Here is an 18,540-nt window from a genome sequence, read left to right as displayed (position 1 = left end):
ATCTCACCCTATTTTGGACTAGAGGTGTTCAGGATTCTTCTGTATGACCTAGTGCAGTGTGAGTACTGCTGGCATTTGTCCCCTTTAGGGCTGTAAGATGGGAAAGCAGATTTGAGCTCTGTACTCCTGTTGATAGTGTGCTTTTGTTCTTGACCTGTTCTGCTTCCTTGAATTTATGCCTCAGACAAAACTGTAATTTTCACAGATCCTTTTGTAATGCCAGAAGTGCTGATGCTCTGACAGTGGGCCAGAAAGAAAATGCTGATTAGAAGCACGGGTGAATTTTAAGAACAAAATTATTACAAATACTGAAATATTTGAATGTTTATGGAATTTTATCTTTTATTAAATAAAACTGATGTTTTTCAGTGGTTTTATCCATACACTCAAAAATAACTTTGCTTAGGTTTTTTGCTATTTCTTTTTAAAATGTTCTGGAAAATAATTTTAACTGAATAAATGAGTACTTGTGGTAGTAGCACGAGATACAAGACTGAAAGATTGGTAAACGTTTTAATGTAATTACATATTTAAAATGTTGGCATCCTTCTGTTATCTTAAACAAACTTCTACTTGTAAACATGGGTGCTGTGCTGAACTTTAAGAAGTGATGACTCATTTTCTGGTTGCTAGTCCTGAGGATCAACACTCATGGATCCATCTGGAATCAATCCGTGTCTTGAAGTCTTTGGTGTAGACAAGTCAATAAAGGTGCTTATTCCCAAACAGGATTTGGAGAGTTCAGCATTTTCTGCTTACAGAAAATAAGTATGAAAGACTGAGGTGTAAAATAGTTGCTACTATGGCTCAAAATAATTCTTCTTGAATGCTGGTGTGATGTTTGGTTTTTTGTTTTTTAAATAGCAGTTGGCCAAAACAGTGACACACTTCACAGAAGGTACAGGCACACAGACATTTGTTTAAGTACATTTAGGTTAAGGTGTATATTAGATTTGAGAAAAATCTAATGAAAAGTGGAAGAACTGACAGAAAACAAACCCAGCTATTGGTCACAAGGCCACAGACAAGCATGTCCTTCTGGGGTTCTGTTTGGATAAGGGACTGGTTAAAATGGCAGGCTTGGAGATGGTAGGATTATAATGAATGTCTTGGGCTTTGCTGTGATGTTGGGGTGCTGAGTGGGGTTGAATTCAAGGCCCAAGATCTTCTGAAAAGATTGTTTTCAGTGATGCTGAGGAGGGTTGAGGGTGGGTGGAGAGCTGAGGAGATGGTGCTGATGTCAGAGCTGGTAGAGAATCTGAAGCACGTTGCCAGTGAGCTTATGTTAAGAACATGAGAGTTCAGTTCTGGTGACATAGATGAAAATTTTGGTTAAGGAAGGTTAAAGAAAATGTAACTTAAAAATTTTATTGTATTTTATAGTATTTTATTGCATTTAATGCAATGTAAGCTGGCTGCTTTTATTTGAAGTGATTTTTATTTTAAAAACTGCAATGCTTCCTCCTTTCCTTTCATGCTTCCCTGTTTCATTTGGTGTTTATCCTGATTAAGAGGGCAGTGATAACTCTTGTTGAGAGTCTTAATTTCTTTGATGCTTTCTTCTTCCTTCCATGCCCTCTCCTTAACCTTGAAAACCACTGAAGCTTTCCTGTAAACATGCACTGTCAAATGACTGGGGACGCTGACTTCTTGGTAACATTAATTTGTAAGAATTTACATAGCTTGTAACACAGGAACAGGAGAGACTTTGGAAGCCATTACTTTAGTTTGTTTTTATGCATATAATAAAACCAGCCTTGGCTGTTGTATTGCTCTGAATGTTAAGCATGCAGCTAGGTAGAGACTACCTGGAATAAGTTTCTGCTGCAACCCCCTGATTCATTCACCTGACAAGTGAAATTGCTTCTCACTTTAAGCAGCTTTGATCTGTTGCTCTTTGGAGCCCAGTTTGCTCTGATGAAGGTGGTGACAAAACTCATGTTGACTTTCATCTTGTGTTGAATATGTATTGTGTTGCTGAGCTGTTTCCCATGCAGAGGTTTCAAGTTTCTTGATTGACTGAATATATTAAAAGTTGTTTCTAACTACCTTCAGCATGGTTCCAATAAAGGATCCCGTGCTTTGTGCTGTTAAATATTTGAGCATACTCTCTTAAGCATTTGGTAATAATATGGCTTTGAAAATTTTTATTAATTGGAAAATCTTACTCCAGAACTTCCTTTGTTTTTCTGTTTCCACATTATATACTCTCCACAGCAAGTAGTATGTGTATAGATGGCACTTAAGTCTGTGTATGACTGAGTGTAGTACACAGGTGATAGAAGCAGTATATGTGCATGATTTTGTTCCCTCCCTCTTGATCCTCCCCATCTTCTTGGCTTGTAGTGGTGTGATTTCTAGGGTTAGGCTCTGCAACTGTAATCATAACATAGTGCTTCACAGTTTTACTGTTGATTTTAAAAGTTTATGTATCTCTTAAGTCCCCTATTTTTTCTATTACCTAAATGTACTTCCTATTTTTAACATGTTTAGCTGATGGGAAGAATTGATCTTCATGAGTTTGTGTTAAATTTTACAATAGCAACATGTTAAATATTTGCTGAATTTAAGACTGTGATAACCTCTGTCCAATAGAGGCTGCATAATTGGTCAGAATTATGAAAACATCCAAATATATCAGTTTAAATATATTTGTCTTGTGGGAGTGAGGGTGAAAAATGAAGGTGTGTCACTTATAAATTGGGCAATATGTATGTGTGAGAAGACAAGGAAGAGGATTTTTATGAGTTAGGAGAAGTAAATTAATAAGCTCTGTCTTCTATGATAATTAAGCATCTTGACCTGGATATTATTACTAGCCAAATAAGCACAAAAAGCTAACATTAGCACAAATAATTGTTCACTAAGGCTATATTAATGAGACTTTTGAGTTTATTTTTTCCAGAAATGGGACTACTCTGTAAAGTTTTAATATAAAAGATTATAGCCTGTCTGTAATAAGTTGAATTATACCTTAAATCAGGCAGAATGCTAATGTGGTGTAGGTTGGTGCTGTTGGTGTTTATTCTAGAGGGTGTTTTTAAAGCTTGTACTGCTGATGAAAAAATACTCTTTAGTCTGATTTTAATAGCATTCCTGTAGCCCATATAGGTCAAAGAAAAATGACTGGGAGTAATTTTTTTGAGGGTTTTCAACTGTATTACTTGGTACAGAATATACTACCATGAATAAAGGTATCTTGGGCCTATTACTATGAATGATGGAGATGTCATAACACTTTTTTTCCCTTTACCTAGCAACATAAATATATTCCAATTAAATATATAAAAGGGAATGTAAAAGCTAACAAATATATTGATTTGAATTCTTTACTTAAGTTGAGGTGGGACTCTGCTGCTGAAGTTAATGTGAATGATATATGGAAGCTACCTTCTGAAGGCCTATGGAGGCTGGTTGGTATCTTTAGCTGAGCAGTATTTCTAGCACATGGAATATATTTTTGGATATTTTGTACTTTTTTAGATCCTATTTTTTTTTTCTAGGTGAGCAAATGTAGGCACCAAGCCTCTGAACCACTTAGGATTTCCAAATGACTTAGGAACCAACAAAAAAAGTGGGTCAGCCTCTTGCTCATGGCTTAAGCTGCTAGGGAGGAGTCCTAAGAGAAGGCCATACATATGGGGTGAACTCATAGGTGTGGAGGGCTGTGTTAATGAGTAAACTTAATCTGTAGTCATAAGATGTACTTAAATTTTCTCAGAAGCTTAAATATAATGCGTCATGCTAAGTCTATAAGGCAGGTTGGATTACAGTGAACTGAATCTAAGCCAGAGCACAGAGTTTTAAAGAATAAATAGTTAACAAATAATTTTGAAAAAACAGTGGTCCAAAGCAGATGATATTATGCATACCAAGGTCAAACTGAGAGCATAGCTGAAAATTTTAGTTTTCTTTAATGTGTTATGGTTTGTTTTAGGTAATTTGCTGTTGACACATCCAAAACAGGTGGAACACTTTGTTTACTTTTTAGATGTCAATGATATTAGAAATAGACCAAGGAGAACTGCTTGTCTTCACCTGTGCTTTCTCACTGTTTGTTCCTGTCATCCTGCAACCAAAGTAGTTGCCAAGTGGTACAGTAGGGGAAAGCTTTTCAGTTGCCCTGTGGCATTTTTATGTGTATGTAATGCTATGTTTAGTTGTTTTCTATTATAGAAATTAAAATCTAGAAGTACAGCACAAGTACTTTGCTGTAGTTAGTAATAATCCCAGCCAAGCAAAACACTAACAGCTCTGTTTTCAACTCTTAAACATGTTTTTAGATGTACTCTACAGGGTGGTGTTACCCAGGATGAACTCTGCCTTCTTTTTTTCCCTGTGCTGTTTTTTCTATTTTGTGAAAAGGACATGTTCTCTAAAGTAACAGCAAGAAGTGAAGATACTTCTTTTAAAGCTGTTTCCTTCCTCCCCTTAGCTTTTTTTTTTTAGCTGCTTGATGTTTCATTTCATACATAGTGTAGTGCAATGCTGATCACTTCTTGTCTGTTTTGCTCCTCCAGGTTTACTCTCCCTATTCTAAAAGCTTGTGTACAGTGAAGTGGGAGCCAGTGATCACTTGTTGGCTTTGATGTTTTCCAGGTGGAAATCTTGAACCTTTGTTTTATGCTTGGGTGTTAAATCAAAGCACGTTACTGAGGTCTGTGACTCCTTTCTGCAAAGGAGTTCTGAGGTGACTTCTCACTTGTAAAAGGTTCTGCAAGATGCCCAGCTTTTTAATTTTGAGAGTTCATCCATGACCTGAAGAAGGGCACAAATTATGAGATGGCAAAGTTTCTAATGGTGCCATTTTATTCAGAATAGTAGAAAAGGCTGACTGGACCCCAGTCTCCTTCCTGCTCAGCGCAAAGTCAACTGTGAGATCAGACAAGGTTACTCAGGGCTTGAAAACCTCCAGGGATGAAGTTTGCACAGCCTTGCTGGGCAACTGGTTCTAGCTTGACTTTCCTCATGGAGAGACTTTCTCCTTACCTCCAGTCACATTCTTCCCCAGTGCATGACTGTCAGGAGCCTGGACCTGCCTCAATGACCTCCTCATAGGTACTTGGAAGCTGAGGTCCTTCAGCCTGTCTGCACCAGGAAAGAGTTCCAGCTTCCTGACCATCCTGGTGATCTTCCTAGCTGTGATTGCCAATGTCTTTCCTGTACTGGAGGCTCAAGACTGGATGCAGCAATTACATGGGACTTGATGAATGCTGCCTGGAGAAAGATAATTGCTCCCCATGGTGATTGGCTTTGCTTCTGGTAGTGTAGCCTGGGATGCTCTTGGGAGTGTTTGCTACCAGGGCAGCTGATTGATAGGTGTTGTGCAGTTATTGGACAATGTGGCTGTATGCTTTTTCCTATTAAAAACTACAGCCAGATTTCCTGCACAAGAGTTGGGAAAAATATTGTGCTACATAAATAGAAGCTATTGATCTTTCTGTACACACACACACGAATTACAGTTGTGAAGACTGGTTGCATCATATGCCTCAGGGAAAAAATAAAATCTTGTGCATTTTGAACAATTTTTTTTAGCATGAAAGTGTAGCTCTAGCACTTGCAACAGAAGGTGATGCTTTACCAACCCAAGGCATAAATTCCAGTGCCAAAGTCTTAAAAATCATCCATATGGATGATTAATATCATCTGATCTTTACTAGTTGTCAGTTGGATAAGTACAACAGGATTTGAGCGAGTTTGTTGCTTGTGTTTAATGCTGGACTCTTCAGTGCCAGCCCCTCAGATGCACATAGTTGCACAAACTGAAATGCATGCAGTTTGTCTCCAGCTCTGTTCTCACAGGAGCTGAGAGCTGTCTGGTACAGATCCAAAGGTATGACTTGGATCATACTTGGCTTGCTTTGGATGACAAATCCAAAAGTATGACTGTGTGGAAGAGCTGGATACAATATATGTAAGAATGCAGTGTATCCCATCTCCAGGAGAAGCCTTTCTTGGTGGTATAATTACTATAATTAGTGTCTAATCTGTGTAGCAGCATGAAGTACTTCCTTTCCCAAATTAATAATAAGAACTCCAGGGGAATATGGTTTTCCTTTGTTTTTCCTTCCAGAGGCTGTATTTAGTTCATGCAAGGAGGTGTGAATGAATTGTATGCTCAATTCTTTGAAGACTTTGTCAGCCACCTAGTTAAAGGAACCCTTGGAAATAGCACAGAATCTGTGTATTTTGTTTACAGTTACTAAGTGATGTGCAGTAGGGAACAGTGAAAAACCCATTAAAAATTATTGAAGAATTGCTTTGCTTGACTGTTTGGATATAACTATATAAAATTCTGAAACTCTCTTAATTTCTTTTATATTTTGGTGCAGCTGGTCAAACATGGACTGGGTGTATATCTGCCATGTGAGAATGTAGTGAGGTTTAAAGTAGTTTCCTAGGAGCAGTCTAACTATGGAAACAGATCAACAACTAATTTGCCCCTCTATAAAGCTGGAATGAATTTAAAGAAATGAAATTTCAACTTGGAAGATAGTATCTGTGGTGTGTGTGTGTTATTTAAAAAAAATAATTATTTTTTCCAGTCTGCACTATCAAGGAAAGTCAGAAATCCTTCTTTGTTACAGTTGCGTATGATCTCTGCACAGGATCTTCACTGTTTCCACAAGTCAGACCTGGAAGAGCTTTATTTGAGCTCCACTGAAAAACTCCTTATGTAGAATGTGGGGTTATGAGGAACAGAGCTTGGCCTAGATTTGCTGCATTTGCAGCATCCTGGACTTTTGTCAGCTCTTACTACAGAGAAGGGTGATAGCATAAACCACTGCTTTTTGATTGAGAACATGGCTTGCAATATGATCTAGATTTAACATGGTATGCCAGGATTGGTCACATGTAATAGTTTTCTGAAGAAAAGATGGAATTTAATGAGTATAGACTCTTCTTTCCCTGGGGATATCAAAGTAGCTGTATGTATTGTGGTGTTCTTTTATTAGTGCCCTAACTCATTAAGCCTACCTATGCTTTTTATTGAGTGATTATTAATGAAAGTTGTCAAATTATTTAGGGTATTGTGAACATATATATATATAAATTTTCCCTCATCTAAGGAATTGTTAAGCAAGTCAAATCAGGAGTTAACTGTGTTTTCTGAATCCACATGACTGTTGGTAGAGTGCATATGCCACATGTGATATGCCAAGGGCTATATCCAGGAAATGCATTGAAAGGTATTCCTTAAACCAGGGTCAGTGAAGAAGAACTCTAAAAAGACTAAGAAACTGACTGTAGTGTACTTGACAACAGGAGTTGTGTTTGGGGAAGAACCCCTTCCTGTTCAGTTTCCTCAGGTATCATTATTAAGAGCAATCTTGCTCAACTTAGATGAGAATGAAGTAAAGCATTCTGATTTTAGCAGAAATCCCGTTCTTTAGGATGTAGTCATTTCAAAGGGGAGTCAGAACATGGTGCAGGAAGGACTTGATTGCCCCAAAATAATAGATGTAGTATCAAATTAAGATGGGGTTTTAAAAGAAAAAAGAAAAAAAGAAAAAGAAAAAAAAAAAAAAAAAAAAAAAAGACTTGGGGATGACCTTGAACCCTAAAAAAAAGTTTCTGCTGTAACTTGAGACTGTAACTGCTGGAAGCAATTGGGGGGGACAGCATGGATGTATTCAGTGATGGGGGGATAATGCTAAGTTACCTGCATGATTCTCAGGTGAATGTGTAGGAATATTTTCAGTCTAGAAAGAATGGCTCAGTGCTAACATATATAACCACAGTGCCTTACCTGGAGTACTGCATACAAGCCCAATCATTAAGAAGCATGAACTGAAACTTGAAGCACAAACAGGGACTACATTTCTTTATTTATTTTGTTGCTACAAAAATATGCAAACAAAGAGTAGTATAAGGAGTGAGAACCCAGAACTGCAGTGACAGAACAGTGGAGTCTGTTCTTCAGCTATCATGGACAACACATTCCTTTACTCCAACTTAACTGAGTTCCACTCTAAAAATAGTTGGGATGCTGGCTTTTGCTACTCCCTTTAGAAGACTATCCAGGGTGCATGGTTAGAAACGCTTCAGGATCATAGGTTTCACCAAGTATAAATTGAGACTGAAGTAATATTTCTGAGTTTGCTTATTGACTGCCTTTGGTCAGCATGAAGAACTTCTAATTTACGAATGCTCTTCTAAGATCCTAAAGCTATGCTGGTGATAACTTGCTTAATTCCTCTCTTGTCAGTAATTTTAAAATAATACGGATTTTCAGTAATAGCTTTATTAAATATTTACGAAATTGTTCTAATTTCTGACAGAAGTAGAGGGATAATTACATCAAGATATATAATTACACCCGATTGCTGAGTTGCAAAGTAGCTGTCATCTAAAACTGGAAATAAAGCCTTTGACAGTTCATGTTACTGGACAGCTTTCTCCTGCTGTGCCCTCAAAATACCTCAATTATCTCAGTGGTACCTCAAGTACAGACCCACATTGCCACTGTAACCTTGCTATCCTTGATAGAATAAAGGTCATCTATTTTAATTGGAGATACAAATAATTTCTGTAATTTTTATTCTTGTTTTAAATAAAATTCAACCAAAAAATGAGCTTTACTCTAGGTTTGTTTTACACATGAGCAGCGTTATTTGGGGGGTCTGGCAGATTTTTAAAGAACTGACCTTGTAAATGTGATACCTAATTTTCAAAAGTGGGTGCCTAAAATTAGATGTCTCTATCAGTAGCATTGGTCTAGTTTTCAGAGGAACCTAGAGAAGGACTGTCTTTCAGCACTGGCACTGTGTTTTCTATTACTGACAGGACAAGCTGTGACAGAGTTCTCTGAAAACGCAAGGTTGTTTTGTTTCTTTTGTTCTTCCTGAATCAAAAGTATACAGCATTAAAAAAAAATCCTTATTAATAGAATCATTTCTTTAAATAGCTACATTCTGTATCAAAACTCTTCTTTGGAGCAGACTGTGGAAAGTTGGAGTGTTGAACTCGAGCTTAAATGTTTGGATTCAGAGATCTAATTGTGGAATCTAATTTTCAGCATCTGTATTTCAGATGTCACTGCTGTGTGTTGCCTGTGCAGTGAGCTCAGCTGCCACTTTCAGACCCATGGCACTGTAATACTTCTGGAGGACATTTGTAGGGCAGTTGGAGGCATCCAAATGTCATGCTCAAGATGTTTGACTTTGCTTCAGTATTTCTATCTAAAATGTCTGACTACAAAAGAGATATAACTCTGTCATTTTTATAGTATTTGTTAAACATTCAGTTTTTCCTGATTATGCAATACATTCTTTTCCCCCTCTGTTTACCCTGATTTGGAATGTAATTTTTGGAAACATCACGCTTGACTAGCTCATGCTTGGACATTCCCTGCAGGCAGATGGTCTCTCCTGTGTTGTTGCCTAGAATGCATTTGATTCAAGATGTGATGGATGCAGTAAACAGAACTGCTTTCTTCTTTGCACATGTTGAGGGCTTACTCCAAAATAAATCTTTAAGATCCCATTGTATAAAATAGAGTTACCCTTAAGTTTTGGGTATTGTAAGAGTTCAATGGATTCAAATTGTAAAAACCAGCCCACCTCAGCCATGCTTCATACAAAAGCTGCACTGTGGGTGCAGCTATTTTCTTAATTTTGGACCAAAACTTCTAGCCATATAATTGATCCAATACTTGTTACTCTAAATAATCTGTTCTTACTGGTTTAACTTTTTATTAATAAGACATAAAACAAAAATGGTGATGACATTTTAATATAATACTGTTGATCTGTTAGATTTAAAATCTAAATCTAAGAATTAATACTGTTAGATTTAAAATAGTTAATCCTGGATTTTCTGTTTATTCTGATAATTCTGGCATTGCTTCACCTAATAACCTAATACATACAATGTGGTTTTTTTTTTTTTCCCAGATCTGCTTTCTCCTATTTGCTGTTCTCTTCATAGTTTCCTACTTCATCATCACAAGATACAAAAGGAAAGCAGGTAAGCACAGACTTTATAGTATACTTAAAAATAGTTTTGTTTTTCAAGTGAATAGGTGATTCTTTTTCTCTCTGCCTCAGCAAGGAAAGTGAAAGAACTGGATCTTTGACCAAAAGTCTTCCTCTAGCTGCAAGTCTATGGCAGCCTGGATTGATCTGAATGTATATTCTGGTGTCTTGCCCTCCATCTGCTCCCTTTGCCCCTGACCCATGAGTTTGCACCCTTCCCTTGTGCCAGCTCTGGCACTTCTGAGATCCTTCCTCAGGCCTTCTGATACCACTGACCAAGAGATGGAGTGCACTGGAGTATCTCAGAAAAGGAGAAAAGGGTCAGTGGGTGCTGTAGCTGGCATTCTGCAACTGAGTGAGGATGAGTGACTTATGGAGGTGGAGTGCATGGCCACAGTCAGTTCTGATGTGACTCTGTTGCAGGCAAAATTTTAAAAGTTTTGAGAGAGGGGGGAAATAGGAGAACTTCAAGCAGATGCTTCCACCTCCCATGTCTTCAGATCCTATTGTCTTCCTTTCATGTCAGCTTTTCCAGAGCTAAGTATCTTCAGGCTGTGTTCTAGCATCAAAATCAAGTTCAAAGCCTTAGCTGGTAAAGTGAAAAGATTTTAGTACAGTAATAAAAGATTTTAGTACAGCTACTTTAGAACATAAGTAGCAGATATCTTCTAAAAATCCTGCTTTGCTTAGGTACAGTTATTTTCATGTTCTTGACATGTTCATTTTGGCCTTGCCATTGAAGTATTATTCCTTGATATAATCCTGTATTTTTTTCCTTTAGAAGCATTACCTGCCTGAACCTAATCTGTAGGGACTCCTGTAATTTTCTTCTATATTTCTTCTAAAGATAAATAGCATAAAAACCTATAAAGTGGCAGATCTTTGGGTCTTGACATCTTACCTGGGACCTTGGTGCTGAAGAAGCATTCTTGCATCATGATCTTGGGATGTGAAACTTAGTTGAAAACTGTTTACTGAGCTATAGTGACCTGTGTTACCATAAAGCTGCTTTCATAGATGGATTCATGTTTAAAAAACTAAACTCTTTGAGAAACTTAATACCTTTAAAAAAAGTGTATCTCTTCAAACTTAGAGAGTAGTTAAACATGGGAGATGAATGCTCTCTTCTGATCCTGTTAAATACATGTTCTGGATACTACAAAGATCCTACTATTTGGAGGAACAGAAGAAAGGAAGGGGGGACTGGTTTGGCAAATACTATTGGACATAAAGACATTAATTACATTTTGGCAGTTAATCTCATCAGATAGTGAGAGGAACTGCTCTGCAGCTGTCCTGACTTCATGAAAGCTGGGTGAGCATTTAGTTAGGTAAACTTTGTAGCCTACTGGGATCTTCCTGATGAGACACACTAGAAACATTAGCACTTGTGGACTTCCTTCTGGACAGATTGTTTGCTGTTTCTACAAGTTCTTTAGCCAAAATGATTCATAAGAGACCTTGACTTAGTCTCTTAAAACACCATGAGATTTCCATCAAGAAATCAAACAATAACCCTGTGTACTTTCACAGAAGAGTTTCAAACCTGCATGATGTCTGTGGCTCTGTGTATATTTCAAGTGTGTGCATGACTCTTAAGAACTCAAAACATCTGGCTTTAGTTATTCTTAGATTTTAAAACAAATTTGAGTCACCTCTTGTGGAAAACCTGGGAGACTTAGAAGGTAAAAGCCAACTCTAAAATTATTTTAAATGCAGAAATGTATACATTTTGTCCAGGCATGGGCAGAGAAGGATATAAAGAACAAATGCAGGATATGTTAGTGATTGCCCTCTGAGTTAAAAATTAATAATATTTCAGAAATTTTGAATATTAATTGAGTAATAAATGAAAAAAAAAAAAAGGTCTAAAATGTGAAATACCAGAAGGGAAGCCATGGTATCTTAAATCCAAACCAAACAACAAGAACAACAACTCTCTTTTTCCCTCTCTTCCAAATTCTTAGAAATGGGGGGAGGGATGAGTAAGGGGAAGCAACAGAGTGGTCATTCTTAACTGATTTGGGTGCACATTCTTGTTTTAAAAATGTATTGATGCTGAAAATGAAGCCTCTGTTTTGGAATTCATAGTAGTTACTATAGACCCTAAGACTTTCCTTTAGCTTGCCTGCTCACTGTAGTTTCAGAGATGCCTGAAGGGACAGTTTCTACCTAGCAGCCAGATTAGTAGTAGTCTGAAAGCTTGTTTGCTGTAGAGCCCTCTGGAAGATGTTTCCAGGAAGTTTTGATCTGTGCTTCTACATGAAATAGAGGGTATTCATTTATTCATTTTTGGTAGTAATGTTCTTAAAATATTCATGCTAATACAGTGTCTTTGTAATTCTAAATTTAAAATTAAAATTATTCCTATGTATATACATCTTAGCCTGAGGAAAGATGACTAAGTATTGAGTATAACTTGCTGTAATTTAATTTTCAGATGAGCAAGAGGATGAAGATGCTGTGGTTAACAGAATATCGTATGTATAGTTCTTTTTTGCAGAACTTTTTTTCCTGAGTATTTTGTTATGATAAAAATCTTATATGCTTCCAAATAAATAACAGTCCATTTTATATGGGACAGCAAACAAATTACTAGAAAGCAAAGGAAAAATCTTGGTCAAGTGGCACCTTGTCATATGAAAGTCATGACAAGAGGCAGGGCAGATTTTTCAAGAGGTTTTTTTCACCTGGGGTTTTCCTGGTAGGCACAAAGTTGGCTGGAGTATTGCATGAGGACCTGATGCAAGAGTTGGAATTCAGTGTAAGATCTGCACATAAATTTAGGTCTCTAAAATATACTGTATTTGATCATCTTAAAAAAAAGCTTAAAAAAAAAGAATAACAAATGGAAGACAAACACTTGCCAGGCCTGCTGGTCTGCCAGCAACATTCTCTTCCCTTCCTCTTCCTTTGGAAAGCTAGATATTAATCTCTTGTATTTAAATATGTCTGAATATTTGCAGAACTGAGCCACTGCTGTCCTCTCAGTTATGTGATTTGCTGAACTGTGTGGACTTGCTACTTGCTTATTACAATGTTCCTAACTCTTCCATTTTGGTAGTGTCATCCTCCTGGAAGAAGAACTCAAGGAATATTTTATTGATTTGTCTTTACCCTGTGAAAGTGCTGAGTACATTGCAAGCTGTTCACTTCTAGTTTTGCAGTTGTGGCAAGCTTGAGAGAGGTACAAAGATGATGTGAATCTTTGGCAGCTTCTCCCAGTAGCTTCTGACACGAGTCTTTTTTGACTTTGAAACACTTAAATGCCACAAGGTCTCCTTCAGATCTGGAGAAAGAAAAACACTAACTTTTAAATGCTGTTAAGCTTTTTGCTCTCAAGTAGAGGACCATTTCTCCTCTGCTTTTAAGACCAGAGCGAAGGCTTTTCTAGCAGTTAAGATTCTTGTATGTTGATTGAGTTTCATAGCAGCTGGGATCTTAACCTGCTTCTGAATTTTTTCAATAGTCAAAGAATAAAATTTGTCCTGTTAACTGATACCCCTTCTGCTTGCATTTTCTAGTTCAGCACTAAAGTACAAAAATAGCAGCTGTAAAGTGTGTTCTTCATGCAGAAACAGCTTAAAACAAGATCAGCACTTCCATCAGAGTAATAGCCTTTCATTAAGAGTGTTGTTATAAATAAAAATAGAAAATAAAAATAAAATATAAATAAATATAAATAAAATAAATTATTAGTTACAAACTTATTAGTTATTATTAAATAATGTATAAATTTATTAGTTATACATTTAGTTATAAATTTATAATTAACTTATAAAATTAGTTTTAAATTTCCTAGTTATTTATTAAATAAATTTATTAGTTATAAATAAAAATAAAAAATATAAATAAAAATAAATAAAAAGGCTGTTTTTTTTCAGCCTAAGATTTCCTTTTCCTTAGGTGTGCATGTTATTTTCCAAAATACAATAGTAGTGTGTTAAGTTTCACAGTTCAGCTTGGAATACTTCAGCATCCTTAAATAGGAAAATACCTCAGAAACCACCAAAAACCCCACATAAGAATCTATTTTTACAATAACATTACTCACCTAGACTTTCCTCTTTAAGTATTGTGTGAATGATGAATAGATTTGTGGACTGTTAAGTAAGATCTCTGTAAGCAAGTTAATGAGCATTCCTGTTGTAGGAATGATGTATTTTATCTTTTTTGTCATGCAATTTGTAGAATTTAAAAATTTTATTCTAACGTTATATTAGTTTTGAGACTGTTTTTTATTTTGTTACTTTTTTAAACATAGCTGTTTTTAATGCCACTAGATGGCATTTTATGTAAGTCTGCTTTGGGATCTGAAAAGGAAAAGTTTAAACTTTTAAAATAATTCTGGTGGTTTCTCTATCTTGACTTTTCAGCTATCAGAAAATCCTAAGCTGTAAGGTGGTAGTTGAACAAATACTTTCTAAAAGAAAAACAATATTTTTTCAGTTTGGTGTGAAAATGTTTCTGTATAATTATGCTTACTTTTCAGATATTAAAAAGCTGCTTTGCTTTTAGAAATTGTAGTAAGGATATAGAAATGGATTATTTTTTTTTCATTTTGTGTATGTAAGAAAAAAAAGCTTAAAAAAGGAGACTTAGGGAAACATATTCCATGAACTCCAATAATCTGTCCTGTGTATGACACTGGAAACAAATGCATGCAAGTCTCAAGACAGTAACTGTGGTAGTTGGTAAAAACTAATTATTTTTACTGGATTCTGTAAGATACTTGGTATTTGAAATTTGCTTTTTGGAAGTGAAATATTGTGGAAATCCCAGTTTCTCCTCCCCTTTAAAATGTAAGAATGTGTTGTCTTCCAACACTGATTAATAGGTTGACTAACTATTTTTTTCTTTTTTCAAGAGCATGTTGGTGGTAACAGTGGTACATTTTTTTAAATTTCAGGCTGTTCTTGAGCACCTTCACTCTAGCAGTTTCAGCTGGTGCAGTCCTGCTTCTACCTTTCTCAATAATCAGCAATGAGATCCTGCTTTCTTTTCCACAAAGCTACTATATTCAGTGGTTAAATGGCTCACTAATTCATGGTTAGTACTCAGCATAATGTAATTAAAATGGATGTCTTCGTTATATGTGCACAGATATGTTCTTATTTTCAAACTAATAACTCCATTTTCATTTAAGATGCTAACTTAAATAGTTAATACGTTCTTGGTTAGTTGGTTTTGCTGCTCTGTGATAGATCACAAAAGTCTATCTTAACTGTTGGGCTTTTTTAAAGAATTATGCAGAATTAATGGAATTAAACCAAATTCACTATTTTGACTACTAATGTAGAATCTTGGCTACTAGAAGCTAACTTAAACACACTTGTGTGCATCTTTGTGTGTTAATGCAAGATTCCTTAGACTATCTATTTATCATGATTTATACGAATTTATTCTCAAAATAAAAAATGTTGTAAGAAACTTGCTAGGTAAGAGCAGTAGAGATTAGATTAGTACAACTATTAGTGCTGTAGTTTTAAACAAGGAAAATAGAATATATACCTTGGGGATTGGCTCCCTCTTGTGGCATTTATTAGGCTTGCACAGTAGCATGGAGCTGCTCTGTAAAAACCTGTTCCATATAACTCAGCCCCGTTTTCTGGTTATGAAATACCTGTACAGATAATTGAGAGCTGATAGTGCTATCACAACCACTCAGGTTCAGAAAATGTTCTCCACTCCATGAAACTCTGTCTAGCTTGGCCTTCACGTGTGGTTTGCTTACTTTTTTACAAATGTTAATTAATAGAAAAATATTCATTGCTTTAAAGCATTTTGATTTTGCTAGATTTATCAATTACAGCTACTCTGAGGAACTTGAATGTAACATTAAGGTTTTTGTACTGTAGACTGTAGAATCAACTGTGGCATCTAGAAAAATTAAGTATATGTCTCTAATGGTTGAAACAAGGCAGAAATCCCATACCTGGATCTGTTATAAACACCCTCACATAATGCATGTTGAACTAAACCCAGCAATATTTCTACCAGCTGGATGTTCAGTTGTGCTTTTGCTGGATGTAACCACCAGGTGGAGGTAAAACGTAATGAAACTGCAAGGAATGAGACGAAAATTGCTGAGGGTCTAATCTGTTTGCCAAAGATGGAAAGATTTTTAATTTTTGTGTTTTATTAACTTGTTTTATTGGGGGTATTCTTAGGTCACTACAAATATATAAAAAAAGACTCCAACAGACTGCTTAAGGCTTTTATATGTTGATATCTGCAAGTCTCTCATGCAGTTTTATGGTGCAGTCAGTGTAGTAGAAAATAATTATTTTTCTGACTCAATTTGATTTCTGAACTGCCAAACTAGGAAAAACTGTGGTAGGGGAAGAAGGCCCTGAGTGTCTTAATTTGAGGAAAATATATAGATGTGTCAGTAACACTATCCTTCTTGTTACTTTATGTGCTTGTTGTAACTCTGTAGTTTAGTTTTTTGTAATCATGCTTCATATCAGCTGCTAATGTTTACATTTTTACATTTTAACTTTTTAAAACTCACCCCAGGTGGGCATCATTCTCCCCTCCCCTAAAATGCTTTGTACAAACTTCGCAGCTCCTAAGCTCTGTTTAACACAGAAGACAGAGCTGCTGAAATTAGGACAGCCAGGTATTCAGCTTTACTTCAGGTAACTGAATGCACTGTTCGTCTTCAGTCAGAGAAAACCATTGAAATAAGACTCGCACTCACATGTAGTAGTTTTTCTACTCTAGCACTGAGGTCTTCATTTTCTGAAAAAAAAGAGGAAAAAAAATGTACCCAGACTGCTTGAGTTAATGTGCCTCTAGTATGGGCTGTTAATGACATTCTTGCTGATGTTGCTATGTGTGAATGTTTCTTGAATGGTAACAGGAGCTTCCTGGCTAAGAAAATTCTAAAGGAAAAATCCCCCTCTTTGTTCACTGGAGTTGAGCCACCTTTAAGCAGTCTGTTTTCATTAGCCATCGAGTATTATATTTCACGCATCTTTTGGAATTTTCTTTTGTTTTCTGTAGCTTATCTGGGTAAGTTTGGTTCTTGGTGTCCTGGTCCTATCAATTGCTGAAGAGATTTCTTAGCTCCCCTACTCTCTCCTTGTTTTAATTTCTCTTTGAAATTCAATTACATTTAAAGAAAAAGGAAGTATATATGCCAAAAGCATTTTTAAAGTGGTGCATGTGAAGATAACTGCTAACTATGTTATATTTGGGACTAAATACAAGAATATCTCTCGATAATGAATTATCCAGACACGCAGTGTCTTTCCTTCCCTATTCTTTCAAAAATGGAAATGTCGCAGAAGAAAACAAACAAGCCAGTACATGAGAAGAAAGAAATAAACAAAGCTGTTAGTTCAATTTTTCTTATCATGAGGGGTGTTATTTTTTTAGGATTTCAGGTGATATAATATACCCCTACAGAATTGTGGCAATGTATTTGTTTTGGGATAGGTGGGTGACTAAGCTTGTTTTTCTCAACTTCAAAGTAAAAGCTGTGTTTTCAGGATGCAGAACAGTACTTAAGCCTGTTAGCTGCACTAGTACTTAATTGCAGGTAAGCTGCTGCTTTTATGAAGGAAGAAACACCACATTCTGCACAACTTTTGATAAAATGATAGTAGCTTCATGGTTATGTGCCAGAAACTGGTTGTTCAGAAAGTGTTCAGCTTAGAAAATCTTAATGGAGATCAGTTGTCACGTCAGGTTGTTTTCTAAAGCTTTTCCCTTCCTGCAGATGTCACGTGTCTTACAGATGTCCTAGTTTTAGTCAGTTGTTGATTTTTCACCTAGGTCACAGGATGGTTGAAGTTGTAAGGGACCTCTGGAAATTGTCTAGTCTGACCCCCTGCTCAAAGCAGGGTCAGAGAAGGCTGCTCAAGGCAGTGCCCACTTGGGTTTTGAATACGTTAAAGGAAGGTGCAGTGACTGCACTGACAGTAGGAAGTCTTTTTGTGGGTTTTTTTTTTTTTTGTGTGTTTAAATTATTTTTATTTTATTTATTTGTGCTCATTGCCTCTTCTCTATTTGCTGGATACCGGTCTGAAGAGTGCAACTGTTTTCTTTTCCCCCTCCCTTGTCAGATGTTTATATACACTGACAAAGTCCTCTCTTCTCAAGGCCAAACAATTCCAGCTTGTGTGACAAGTCATTCATGAACTTTGTGGTCCTATGCAAGACTCTCTCTAGTATGGCCATGTGTGCCTTGTATGAATGAGCCCCCAGGCTGGTGCAGCACTCCAGATGTGTGCTGAGCAGAGAGGAATCATCACCTCCCTCAACCTGCTGTCAACACTTCTAATGCATCCCAGGATGCTCTTGGCTTTCTGTTGTAGGGCCATGTTGGTTGCTTATGTTCAACTTGGTATCCAACAGAACCTGATGCTTATCCAACCATAAAGCTGCTTTTGGGATGATTGATGGTCAGTGTGTGCTCTGCCCATTTGTCCAGCCTGTTGAGGTTCATCTGAATGGCAGGGCACTGCTCCTCCCCATTTTGTTTCACTGGCAAATGTCCTAAGGATGCACACTCTGCCATCCAGGTCATTAATGAAGATGTAAAACCCAGTAT

The 18,540-nt window shown here is 36.6% G+C and overlaps 1 protein-coding gene across 2 annotated transcripts in view; it reads left to right on the top strand.

The window, feature by feature from the left end:
* The window catches only part of LMBR1 (limb development membrane protein 1), a 67,848-nt gene that overhangs the window by 4,669 nt on the left and 44,639 nt on the right, over positions 1-18,540 (top strand). The window contains exons 2-4 of one of the 2 annotated variants that reach the window (XM_030445110.1): positions 9,900-9,972; positions 12,421-12,460; positions 14,890-15,029. In XM_030445110.1, the coding sequence (XP_030300970.1) occupies positions 9,900-9,972; positions 12,421-12,460; positions 14,890-15,029 (253 nt within the window). Of the gene's footprint in view, positions 1-9,898; positions 9,973-12,420; positions 12,461-14,889; positions 15,030-18,540 lie in introns of those variants that run through there. The other variant, XM_030445111.1, reaches the window with a different exon arrangement.

This window comes from Calypte anna, chromosome 2, assembly GCF_003957555.1.
Source record: "Calypte anna isolate BGI_N300 chromosome 2, bCalAnn1_v1.p, whole genome shotgun sequence".
NCBI lineage: Eukaryota > Metazoa > Chordata > Aves > Apodiformes > Trochilidae > Calypte > Calypte anna.
The sequence above is the reverse complement of the archived record's forward strand: the minus strand, read 5'-3'. Positions and strand labels throughout refer to the sequence as shown.